The sequence below is a fragment of the Numenius arquata genome, chromosome 17, assembly GCF_964106895.1.
Source record: "Numenius arquata chromosome 17, bNumArq3.hap1.1, whole genome shotgun sequence".
In the NCBI taxonomy this organism is placed as follows: domain Eukaryota; kingdom Metazoa; phylum Chordata; class Aves; order Charadriiformes; family Scolopacidae; genus Numenius; species Numenius arquata.
This window is the reverse complement of record NC_133592.1, coordinates 459813-472628: the sequence shown is the minus strand read 5'-3', so window position 1 is coordinate 472628 and position 12816 is coordinate 459813. Positions and strand designations below refer to the sequence as shown.

The 12816-nt window shown below is 47.3% G+C and overlaps 1 protein-coding gene across 1 annotated transcript; it reads left to right on the top strand.

Moving 5' to 3' along the window:
• The first annotated feature begins 1459 nt into the window (after positions 1-1459).
• On the top strand, positions 1460-12364 carry CACNG1 (calcium voltage-gated channel auxiliary subunit gamma 1). Its single transcript, XM_074160200.1, has 4 exons — positions 1460-1862; positions 7509-7583; positions 9681-9818; positions 10567-12364. The coding sequence occupies exons 1-4, from the start codon at positions 1622-1624 to the stop codon at positions 10791-10793; spliced, it is 681 nt and encodes a 226-aa protein (XP_074016301.1). The 5' UTR covers positions 1460-1621; the 3' UTR covers positions 10794-12364.
• The last annotated feature ends 452 nt before the right edge of the window (positions 12365-12816 follow it).

Below are 12816 nucleotides of genomic sequence, written 5' to 3'. Positions count from 1 at the left end.
CTTTGTGCCATATTTGCAAACACATTCACTTTCTTACACTCGACTTTTGGTGACCTGTGGAGTTTGTAGCATCAAGGAAGCAAAGTCAGGATGCAGTTCCTAAGATCGACTGATGTCTAGTAGACATCTAGTCTCTCATTAGAGACTACTTCAAAAGAAAAGGCATTACATTTTTAATACATTCCTTTTCTGGTTTAAGGTCTGTTCCCTTTACGCTTTTCCACTTTCATGGCAACTCTTGGTTCTGGTTTAAATTTAAGCCTCTAATATTTCTCCCAGCCCCAACCTGGCATATCACAGTCCTACGCAGGGCTGTGAGCATCTTCCTACAGATGTTCCCATGGTCTCTGGTCCCTGCCTTGCCCCATGTCCCCGGAGCCCTCCCTGCTCCCTTTCCCCTCTAATTTTGCACCACGTACCTTTGCTCCTTCCCACCAGCTCCCACCTGCCCAGCAGGACCAGGGCACCAGATGCTGTACCGGGTTCAGACGTGTCACCCTGCTCCCCAGGGGTGTCCAATCCAGCCCTGTCACACATCAAGCAAAGCAGCGTTAAAACCTTTAAGTCACTGTTCAACTACAGTTATTTTGGATCAATATTTTTTAACATTCTTCAGTTTCTCTCCCTTTCCCACAGTCCCCTTTCACCTTAACTCCTCGCTTCAGATTGTCCTCATTAATTTAAGCCGACACCTCTATACTTTTATTTTGACATCAAATTGGAGTGTTCATAGAACAGGACTGGAGTAGCTTTGACATTATCTTGACATGATAACATGGTATTTGGAGCCTTCCATTGGCAATTTTTTTAACCATTCTTTTGACATTCAGGTACTGTCACCCTCCTCATTTTGACATCCCAATTGTAATGGCATCACCATAGTGGCCTCTGCATTGACATTATCATCAAATTAGCTTTATGATCAGCTGAAATACCAAAGGGAATGAGAGAGGTTGGCCCCAGCCCTGGCAAGCACTTGAGAGGTTTTGCATTCGAAAAAAAAGACTATTCAGAATACTTTAGGTTAATTAAAAATAATTACAATAAAAATAAACAATAAAATAAGCAAGTTTGCTTATTTTGCCACTTTCTTTAGGCCGCAGTGCTCAGCTCTGGAGGGCTGTCCGGCTCTCAGCCCCGAGCAGAGGCAGCCGCCAGCTGAAGGCATGGGCGTGCGGAGCGTGGGCTGCGGGGCCATTAAACTGTTTAGGATAAGACTGAACGCAGGCCCAACGCTATTATAAACACAGATGTTTTTATAACCTCGCTGAAAAGTTAATCGTCCTATTAATGCCTATTTCTGGGCATGCTGCAAGTCAAGAGATTACAGCCCTCGAACAGCGGCTGTAGCGGCTCCGAGCGCCCGCCTGGCTCGTGGGAATCCAAAACAAACCCGGCGGGATGGGGCGGAAAGCTGAGCTCTGCCGCGCGCCACTCTCGTTATGTGCATTAATAGCCTCCTCGCTGCGGCGGCTGACACAGCCCAGCAGCTGCCTGCGGCCGCCCCGCTCCCCCGGGCAGCACGGGGCTGACATTTGCCAAGGGCTCAGATGCACCAGGATTCCGGGAGACCTCGCGAATCACCCGCTGTGCTCTGCCGGGAACACCGGGCCGGAGCAGGATGGACGAGAGCAAACCCCTGAAGGTCCGGCTGACGTTCTCTGTGATCCTGGTTGGCATCTCCCTCTTGTTTGCAGCCGTAGTGACTGACCACTGGGCCGTGCTCAGCCCCAAAGTGGAGAAATATAACGCCACCTGCGAAGCGGCTCATTTTGGGCTATGGCGACTCTGTACAAAGAGGATTTTTATGCAGGAGCAAGGTCCCAAAGAGAAGGGCTGTGGGCCGATTACCCTGCCAGGAGGTAGGTGACCACCCACCAATGCATGGGAGAAAGGACCAGGCGGTCATGCCAGGCTTTGCTTAGGAGGTTGCAGGACATGGCAGGAGGAAAATAGGGTCGGTGTTCCCGTGGCAGTTAATTCAGCATGGGGCTGCATGGGGCTGTTTCCATGTTGGTCTGCAAACACTCCTCATTCTCACCCCTCTGGCCATCAGCACGCGCCGTGTTGCCTCTTGCGTCTCTTTGTGACCATATTTGAGTCTCCTGTGCAGCAGCGACAGTGGCGGGGAGAAGGGGAGGAGGATCGGGCATGGTGGAAATCACAGAGGGAGACTGGGATGGAGGAAATTGTGCTGATATCAGCCCAGGCTCCCGCAGCACGCAGGCACACTGACGGCGGCGGGCAAGAGAGAGGATTTATGGGCCCAACATACGTAGCTGGATCTTTAGGATCTCCAGATCCATATAGCTACAACGGAACAGCCTCTTCGCGGCTGGCATCAGGTTATCTCCAGGCTATTTCAATAATAACCGTTCCTCAGAGCAAGGAGGAGCACGGACTTGCAGTATGTTTTGCCAGCTTCCAAAAGCAAGTCATAAACTGAATTTGAAGCAATTTCTCAATGACTTACTGAGCCTCCTCACCTCTCAGCAGAGGCAGCCCGGTCCCACACACGTCTCCATCACGGGTTCCTGCAGCGCAGTTGATAGGGAGGGCGGCGGGGGAGCGGGCACGGCTGCTTTCCGGGAAGAACGTTCCATTCCCACGGTAAAAGGGAGCAAAGTCAGCAACATTCGCGCTGTGTGCACTAATACACCCCATCCGTAACCGAGCTACGCTGCTTTTTTAGACGGCTCAGAGGGTGCTGGATGCTTTCCAGAACAGAAATAACAGGATTGCCTTCATGTTAGGCTTGCTGCTTGAAATGAAATATATATGTTAATACATCTTTGAAGATTTCCTGTGAAAAATCTTGCTGCCTGGGCTTACTGTATATTCCCTGTATTACTGCAATTCTTTATCTCTTTGGCCAAATTACACGTTCTGAAGAGAGGAGCTCAGCCTCAGCGTTTGGATCTGCCTCTAACCAAATTTGGGAGCGTGTCATCCATATGCTTAATGTCTCTCGCAAAGGTACTTACGTGCCTAAAAACATATTCCTCACTGTACGCCTTTCCTCACACACAGACAAAAGCTTCCACAAAAGGAAAAACAATAGAAATTGGTGGATAAACACAAAAATTGCACAACTGTGGGGTAAATATAAAACCCATAAATATCCAGCTGTCTGCAAAAAGCAGATTCGCAGGCAGGGCAGCACGAAAGCAGCCACTCTCTTTGACAGACATCAGCATGTGCTTGCACAGGCATTGAATCGTGTCCCAGCGCTGCTGTTCTGTGGGGCACAGCGAAGAACCCAGCAACGACGCAGGGGCTGAGCCTCCCACCTCACCCCGGAGCTGGTTTTCCAGTTTTTAAAGATATCTGGGAATTTGTATGACATCCTGTGTCGTAATCAGCATCCGAGGTTTCAAAGGGCAAAATTCGCACCTCAATTGTAATATAAATATTTTAATCCCCTTTTTACTCACACCGGGAATGCAGCAAGGGGAGGAGGGGGAAGCGCAGCCCCCGCGGATCCGGGCTGCTAAACGATGCTGCGGCCGCGTGGCTCATGTTAGATTGATTTCACACTTCTGGGAAGAGATGTCGGCAGGGAAACACCAGGGTTGTGAAACCTGCAGCAGTCAGGGAAATGTGAATGAACAAACCTGCAGTAAAAGAGCAGGTGTGGGCACTGGTTTTCCTAAAAATCATGAGACATAACCAGACATTACTGCCAGGACTGGAAAAGAAACATACAAATTTATCACTGCATTAATAACCATTTACCAGTCACTCCCTGAGGAGGAAATGGATGGCATAATTAACATTATTTATTAGGTTTTGAGCTCAGCACAGTGCAAAATGGGGAGGATGACTTGGCTTGCATTCCACAAAGCAGGGCTGTGATTTAGGCAGAGCTTTAAAATTTTACAGCACTCTTCCAAGGATGTTGACAAATTGGAAATGGTTCAGCATTCTGCTGTAAGAAATAGAAAGATCAGGGAGATGGTGGTTAAAACCAGGCAAATTCAGATTAACACTGAGACATTTTTACCTGTGGTCAGTGGGCACTGGGGCAGTTTATACCAGCTGTAACTGAGCTCCCCTTCACTGCCAGTATCTCCAGGGTAGGTGGTGTCCTACAAGGTGGGCTCTCGTGTGCCTGCATGCTGGGCAGCAGCAGAGGGGATGCTCTACAGCCTGTGTGTCCTGCCAGCAGGTTAAATAGGTCCTTGCAAACATGGGAACCTGAGCTCAGGCAACTGGAGAGGAGAAATGCTGCAGAAAATGGGTGATCAGCAGGGCTGTCTCGTTCCCTGTGTCCATATAAGAGACTCACTCTGCAAGACTGGTATGGAATGAAACTATTTGGAGTTACCATCTCCAAAACTCAGTGTGTGTCAAAGGCCTTCCCCTGGCTTGTTGAGCAAGGTCTGACCCCCTCTCCACCACTCAGTCCTCACCTTAACACCTCTTCTAATCACAGCAGCAGGTCCTGTCTCCCAAACTTAACACAAGTGAAAACCTTAGATTAAAATAAATTTTTTTCTAACCATCCAGCCTGCCACAAAACCGTCAGTGGTCATCCAGGAATGGTGGATCTGAAGGGAAGGGACCAGGAGGGCAGTAAGGGTGGGTGACCTGGAAGGGGGAGGACACTGGGTGATAAACCGCATGTTACAGCCCTGAAGTTCACATGAGCCTTAATGACCACAGAGCTCAGAGCTCCTGGGTTGTTCCCATCAGCACTCTGAGGTGACCTCATGGCAGAGATAATGCAATTAGGGATGGAGAGAAACAAAGATTGCCACACAGTTTTCATCCATTATAAAACCCATTTTAAATCCTATCCATTATGTAAATGTGGTGTAACACAAATGGGCTTTTCTCGTATTCATCGTGGCCCCAGAGAGGTGTTGAAGTGCCTCAGCTCTCTAGAATAAGAGAGCCTTGTTGAAACAGATATTCCCAGCTCAGCAGAGCACCAAAGCATCTCTAAAGTGAAAACGATGTAATTTTTTCACCAAAAACAATCTAGTTATATTTTCCCACAGTAAATGCATTTTCCAAAAACACCTCCCCTAGACCTAACCCACTTCTGCGTTAACCACATTTATCGCACCTGGGCAGAGCTTTGCTATGAGCCACAAGACACAGAGGCAGCTCCTTTTCCTGCAGACAAGTCCATCTCTACAAGAAGGCTTTGTGTGGTCCCACTCTGCTGAGCCGTCACGGGCTGGAGGGTGGACTGGGCTGGTCTGGTTCACCTGCAATGGACAAAGAGCTGTGCTGTGTCCTCCATCACACCATGTCTGGATGGCTTCACCTTGGGCATTGCACAGTCAGCACGTGTGGGGGCTCCTTTCAGTTCAGCCTTGGAGAATTAATTAAAAGCTAAACCAAACAATCCAAGATAAAAAGTGTCCCAGTTTCATCCCATCTCCCTCCCCGTTAGTACAGGAGCCAAAGGATCCCCAAACGATGCTCAGCCTCAGCCACCACTCAGTCACTGGCAGGGGTGTGCTACCACCACTCTGGGGCTCCAAATTTGCAGCTTCAGTCATAGAGGTCTGAGCTCAAATATGTTCCCTCTAGTGGTTTGCAGGGATAATAAAGAACAGGTCAGGAGATGCCAGAGCTGGACATTAACCTAGTCTCCAGCAAGGAGAAGCTGCAGATGAAATAAAAGTCAGCTTATAAAATTAAGTAGATAAGAGCATCTCAAAGGAATCTTCCACTAACGGGCCCAAATATGCTGCTTTAAAATTGCCTATCTCCTGGGAGAGATAAAATAAATCCTCCTTGAATCAGTAACTCCAAAATCTGCCATTTACATGGCAGAGAAAAAAAACAAACAAGAAGCAGCAACAGGTAACATAAAGTATGCTGGTGCCCTCTTGCCACTAGAAATTAATGCTGTAAATAACTGCCTAAATGCAGCATGTGCCCCCGTGTCCTGCACCCGGGACCTGGTGCAGGCTCTGCCTCATGGCCACGGTCTGTGCTGGAGCAGCCTGTCCCAGCCTGGGTGTCAGAGAGGACCTCAAAGTCCTCCCAGACTTACTCCCAGCATCTCCTGGAAGCTGGTACTAACTCTGGTACTTAATGGACAAGAGATGCTGGTGTTACCCAAGTGGCCCCTCGCTGCAGGTGGTGCCTGTAGTTCATGCTATCTTGGCCTGATGTCCCAGGGAGACGGGACCCCAGCGCTGGGGCAGGCGCTGAGCGTGTCCTCTCCAGCCCAGCTCAGCAGAATGGTGCAGAGCTGGCACCACTCAATGTGTCTCCACGATTGCACCCTTCCAAGCCAAATTCCTGGCGAGCAACTGTTCTCCCAGCTCTGCGCCCCTGCAAACCTTCAATTAAATCAGTTATAAATAGTGAGAACACCCTCCACCCTAACCCTGCTGCTGCCAAAGCTTCGAGTCAGCAGGTCCTCACCAGACCCTTGCCCACCCCACTGAGGCTGGAAGGCCTGAGGATCTATCCCCTCGCTGGCTAACTCACACTAGGCTGAGGATGAAGCAATATTGTGGCTGTTGAGAGAAGCAGCTGCCAACTTCTCTCCTCCCAGTTCAGTTTATAACCCCTCTATAAACACCCCACGTACCTGGCAGCATGTTCACGTAAAGTCCAGAGAGAGGAACTTCATAAAGTTCCCATTCTCTAACTCTGCTGTCGTACCAAATTAACTCAGTAGGCTGCTGCGATGGGAGTGAACTTCAGTCGAGCCAGGTTGCACGAGAGCCTCTTTGCCCTTGACTCATAGGGCTTTGATCAGCCTTCCCTTCCCTGGACAATGCTTGCAGCTTCAGAAGCTTTCCTCTTTTTACTGGCAGCCAGAAAAGAGCCCTTGATGTCCCTATTGCAGTAAAACACCATGTGCTTTCCTGCATTGCAGCAGCCTCATCTCTGGGACCCCCATAGAGTGGGAACCCCCCTCTCCCATGCAGCAAAGCCCCCTGGGCTGGTCCCCTTTGCCAGCCACCGCGGTGTGGGAGTCTGCACACTGAAAGAGGGACAAGTTGGGAGGGAGAGGGTGGATGAGGACACCCCATCCTCCCTCTTTGCAGTCCAAGCTCTCCAGAGGAGCTGTGACCCTCCTACAGCTGAGGGGGTGATGCCACTATGGAGTGGGCTGGCAGTGGCAAGGGGAGGTGAGCTGAGATGCCAGCTCAGCTGTGGGCACGGCAGGTTTCATCACCAGCAAATACAGCTACAGAGAGGCACGAAGGCGGGATGGCCAAAGACAGAATGGGAAAAATTATCTGTAACTCATGTTTTAAATAGATGAGCAATCAGTGTGAAAAGCTCTCAGAGGGAGCAGCCCACAAAAGGTATCAGAGGGGGCTTGTCCGTGCTGGAGCTGGTGGGCTGGCATGTGCGTGCCACTCATTTGCTCCCAAATAAAACAGATCCAACTCCAGTTTCCCTGGGCTACCAAGGGTGAGGTACCTTAAAAAACATTGTAAGTTTGATACATCAGCATAAAGCAAATTCAGTTTTACTACATTATACCAGAGATTTCCAAGCAGATGACGTTTCCTTTTCTCTTTCAGAACACAACTGCTCCTACTTCAAGCACTTCACACCGGGACAGAGCTCAGAGATATTTGAAGTAACCACCCAGAAAGGTAAGAATGATCCTGAAAAATATTTTCCTAACTGAGGTGCACACAGAATCCAAAGTAAAGGGGTCCCCAAAGTGAGGGCTCAGTCCTGGTTCCACTGAAGGCAGTAGAGGAATTTCTATCAGATATCACCAGCTGGGAAAAATGTAAAAAAAATGCTCTGAACAAGGTCAAATCCCCAACTTCCTGGGAAGAATAATTTTTATATATGATCACACTTGTAAGTGTGATTTTATTCGAAGTTGTCCCACAAATATATAACAATGTCAGTACATAAGAACACTGCAAAAATTCAGCATAAAAATGACTTTACAATGTTGGCACTACCCGTGACACTCTGAGCCTTTGCCATTAAAGGAAGAAGACATTAATAAAATATAAATGAATAAATCATACCCCAAGCAGAGTTTTGACCCTGAAAAGAAGTACAGAGACTCTGTGAAGACAATTAGGAATTTTATGCTTCATATTGATTTTATATGAAAGTCATGTAAAAGCCAGAGCAATCAACGGAAGGAAGGAACAGAGACCCTACGAAGACACACACGGTCCATGTTTACAGAGCATGGACTTTGAAAACAGGCTCTCACAGACAAATTTCACATTTCTAATAAGTCCCTGATAAAGCCAAATATTTTAGCAGTCATCTGATGTGCTCCTCTCTCCTCCTCGCCCTCTCATTAAGGACAAATTCCTTTCTTTTTTGCCACACGACATATTTTGCTGCAGAGTAAATGAGCTGATGATTACATTACACATATTAAACAATCTGCTTTGCTTCCAGTGGAAATGATAATGGTGGAAAACCCTGCAGACAGGTTTTCTAAAAGAGCAGTTTCCTAAGACAAGGAAGACTGGGAATTTTAAGTGGCTAGAAGAGCATATATGTGAGCTAACTGCTGTTGCTCATTTATATACTATCAGATCCAGTCATCTGCTCTTAAAAAGGCACCCAATTCCACCTTAGTCATTTCAGAAAAAATCAGGAAGAACTTCTTTTATTTGAAGTAAAAGAAAAAGTTTAAGCCGCAGCAAAAGATTTTACATTGAAACAAACTCTTTCAGGCAGTTCCAGCACATAGTAAAGAGAAACATTAAGGAAATTATAATAAAAGAGTGGTATGAAAAGCAGTGAGAATGAGGAGTGATCTGCTGCTCCCTTTTGCAGAAATAGCTACAATTTGATGGGAGCTAATTAGTAACAGGCAAAAAAATTCTTTATGATTTTGCCTGGGAGATATTTTTTTTAAATTGGCTTGAAAGGCAAATATCATCAGGCACTGTGATGTTCACGCATGGCTACATGTGTTAAATATTAAACTAATCTGAAAACGAATGCAATATGTAAATGAAGGCCTGAATTATTCAATTAGCAATTCTTCCCCTCCATTCAGGCACTGACGTGTGCTTTGGCTGGGGGAAGTGTCCAGCGCATGTTGTGGCTGCCTTAGCAAAACCCAGGACATTCTATGGAGGGTTTAATTCTTTGCCCTGAAGAAGCTGGATTTTCACAGAGCTGGAAATCATTGTCTTAAAAGGAAAAAAAAAAAAAAAAGGTGCTATGCAAACACTTCACCTCTGGTCTCCTGCCCAACTCTGAGCCCAGTGGAGCTCCCTCTCTGCGTCGGTCCAACATCGGCACCACGCACGGGGGGAGCCTTGTCGGGGCTCTGTAATACAGACAGGGAATAAAAATAGCACCGAGCTGTCTGTGTACTCTGAGAACAGAGCGTGGAGTGATGGACAAAATGCCAGTGTGGAGCCCAGTAAGGCTTCAGCAGCAACATCTACGCAGCAGAGCTAAAGGGGCTCCAGCCCAGAGCTCCATCAGACCAACACAGGAGCCGTTGGATCTTCCAGGAGGTGTTTGGAGAGCGCTTCCCCCTCCTGCTATCTTCTCATACCCCCCCCATTCTGAAGATATGTGGCCAATACTTGCCCCTGCTTTTATTGGAGGGAAATACTCAGTTCACAAGAGCCACATGCAGGAGCATACGTATTTCTTGGACTGACCTACTGCAAAGTCACCACAGCTGATGGGAGCATGCTCAAAATTTGCATACATTTGCATTTTTTCAGTGTTTTGTTTTGCTTTGGCAGAATACAGCATTTCAGCTGCAGCCATTGCCATCTTCAGCGTTGGCTTTGCAATCATCGGAACAGTCTGTGTCCTCTTATCCTTTGGGAAGAAGAGGGATTATCTGCTGAAGCCAGCATCCATGTTTTACACCTTCGCAGGTAGGAGGCTCGCAGCTCATGTACTTGCACCCAGTTCACAGGACAACGTAGAGAATCTTAGATAGATCCTGACAGGATGCAGACATTTCTAAAAATGCCATTTTCAAATGGCATTTTCTTCCCGGCCACCATCAGGCTACAAGTCCCCAGGTGGTGTTCCAGCTGAGGAGCTCTGAAAATACCCTGTTCGGCAAGCATTACGCAGCAGCTTCTCTGTATTTTCTCCAACTACCTTTAGAAGGGGCATTTCTAGCATATTCTGTGCCGGCCCCAGTCTAAACCAGGGATATACACTGTTTTATCTCATTTGTTAAGATTCAAACCAAGGGAACAGCTGATCCGGGCCCAAAATACACAGCTGTCTCCCAGAAGCATGAAGATGGCATTTTTACGTGGCACCTTGACGTGCCACAATGACTGAAAGACAGAAGTGCAAATTGTCACCTCAATAAAAAACTTACTCAAACTTTGGGAAAGCTCCCTAGGGAATGTAATTATTCCTCCACCACTTTGAGTTTCCCATCCAAGCCTGCCTAAAGATCACACAAGTCACCAGCTGACTTGGACAGCCTGGGTTATAGCAGAGCTCTCAGCAGCTGTGAGCATTGGTTCCTTCAAACATTGAAGTCAATGACTCACCTGTGAATCTCCCTGCAATTCCTGTACGCAAAAAGACAGATGAGGTGGTTAATTAAGGATGAAAAATTGTCAGCTGGTTATTCAACCCACCGCTCCTATCTTCCTTCAGGTCTCTGCATCATCATCTCTGTTGAAGTCATGAGACAGTCGGTGAAAAGGATGATCGACAGCAAGGAGACAGTCTGGATGGAGTACAGCTACTCCTGGTCCTTCGCCTGTGCCTGCTCCTCCTTCGTCCTGCTCTTCATCTGCGGCATCGCCCTCCTCCTGATCGCGCTGCCTCGCTTCCCCCAGAACCCCTGGGAGACCTGCATGGATGCAGAACCGGAGCACTGATGTTCCCAGCACCCATGAAGAAAATCAGAAAGTGTTTTGAAAAGATTTGTATTTTTTAAAATGTCTGGGTCTCACTATACAATGTGCACTCCATTAACTAAGTACTGAACCAATTACTGAACCAAGGCACGTTCAATTGTAATTATTGCTTTGTTTCTTCTTCTTTTTTTTCTCATTTTTCTCTTTTTTTTAAGAAAGCAGAAAGAGCGAGGGGCGCGGGTGAATGGCACTGCTCTGTGCCAACTTGGGGAAGCCTTGGGCTGATGAAGTTGGGGGGAAACCTGGGTGCGAGACAGCTCATGGCACAGAGAAGACAGCTTTTTTAGGGAGAAGATATTTGCTGCAGTTGGGGTTAAAGAGCAGATCCAGATCCATGAGGGAAATCGGGCTTTTACACCTCACCTGGTCAGAGAGAGACAGTGAGAAATTCTAGCTCTGTGGGGAGTCCATTTCCCCATTCATGCCATCCTCCACTACCTCCCCAAGAAGGGCTAGCTCACCCCTCTGAAATTCTATTAAACAGTTAAAATTATAAAATAAATTAAAAAACAAACAAACAAACAAAACCACCAAACCCAATTTTGCCTAGCATTGGGATAAAAATTTCTCCTATAAATTTATACTCTGCAGTCCCATTCTTTCGAATTAAGCACAAAAAAACCTGCAAGACAGTTTTTGTTCTGCTTACCTTGATGGCAAAGCCAAGAAGTACTGAACATTAAGAGTGATATTTTCCTTTAATAAAAAGCACAATCTTCCAGTAGCATGATTTTCTGGAAAATGATTTTGATGGATGAATCACTTGGCCCATCAAATTCTGCGAGGTCCAGAATGACAGTGTAATTCTGGATGGTATTTATCGCACGGAGCTCTCATTTGTTCCTTGTGAACGGGCTTTTTAAGAATACTGTGCTTTGCTCACTGCATACGTATCTAAAACTACATTTTAGGAAAAATCCTTCAAAGTAGCTGCCAAGGAGGAAAGGATTTAGACTGAAACACCCAGGAGACTCAGCCCTGAAAACACCACAAAAGCGCATGGCTGTTCCTGCGCGCCGGCGGCACGGCTGGCAGGGACGCTGCGGGGGCTGGTTGCACTGCAGAGCCCCCCCAGTGCTCTGTCCTGGCCACCTGCAGCACTGGGAGGGACTGGGGGTCCCCCCAGCCCTTCCAGCTGAGCCCTTTGCACCTCATCCCAGTGCCAAGAGGTGGGTGTCTGAAAAAGCATGTGGCTTGCATTGCAGTTTTTTCACCCGATAATTTAACTTGTCCACAGTTCTAAAGAAAACAGACAGAATTCAGAACAGGAAATTTCTGATTACTTTGAGGAAATCATGACCTGTCCAAACACTTCAAGAAATTTCCCAGCAATTTCATGCTGGTGTGGGGGCTGCCCATGGCCCCACCATCAGCCGGGCACACTGAGCCCCAGCAGCCCCCAGCCTGACCCAGGCACCTCTCCATTTCCCCATCAGTAGAGAGGCAGTGAGAACAGAAGCTTTTTGTGAACTTGCATTAATATTTTTCAAGCTCTTTGAAGTTGAAAAGCAGTACAAATAACATGCATATTATAAAGTTTTGGGATAAAGCATTCATTGGCACTCAGGTCTGAGCATGAGCTGGGAACTCTGCCTGTCTCTCATCACGAGAGACAACTGCACGTCTTCAAGTTGTCACTGAACCACTGAGAAATGCGAAATGGTTCTGAAATCTTATTTTAGGGTACACAGCTGACATTCTTTGCATTCTCATTGTTCAGGAAAACAGAGGCTAGTTTCTAGGGAGATCCTTTCCATACGGCAACAGAATGAAAAGTATTTGGTGTGACCCCTGCAGTGGGTGACCCCTGGGTGGGAGATCCAAACACCCAAAATACAAATTAATCTAAGCAAAGCAGCTGGCAGGCACAAAGGCAGTCCCATCATCGTCAAAATGACCTCAGCCTGTACATGCCATGGGTTGAGATAAGTGAAGTTTGGGGACATGGGACTAAGATCATCACCCCATGAGGACCAATCACCTG

Coding starts and splice junctions, on each gene's coding strand:
- CACNG1 (XM_074160200.1), top strand. CDS start 1,622: ATGGACGAGAGCAAACCCCTGAAGGTCCGGCTGACGTTCTCTGTGATC. Junction 7,584..9,680: donor TGAAGTAACCACCCAGAAAG/GTAAGAATGATC, acceptor TTGCTTTGGCAG/AATACAGCATTTCAGCTGCA. Junction 9,819..10,566: donor CATGTTTTACACCTTCGCAG/GTAGGAGGCTCG, acceptor ATCTTCCTTCAG/GTCTCTGCATCATCATCTCT.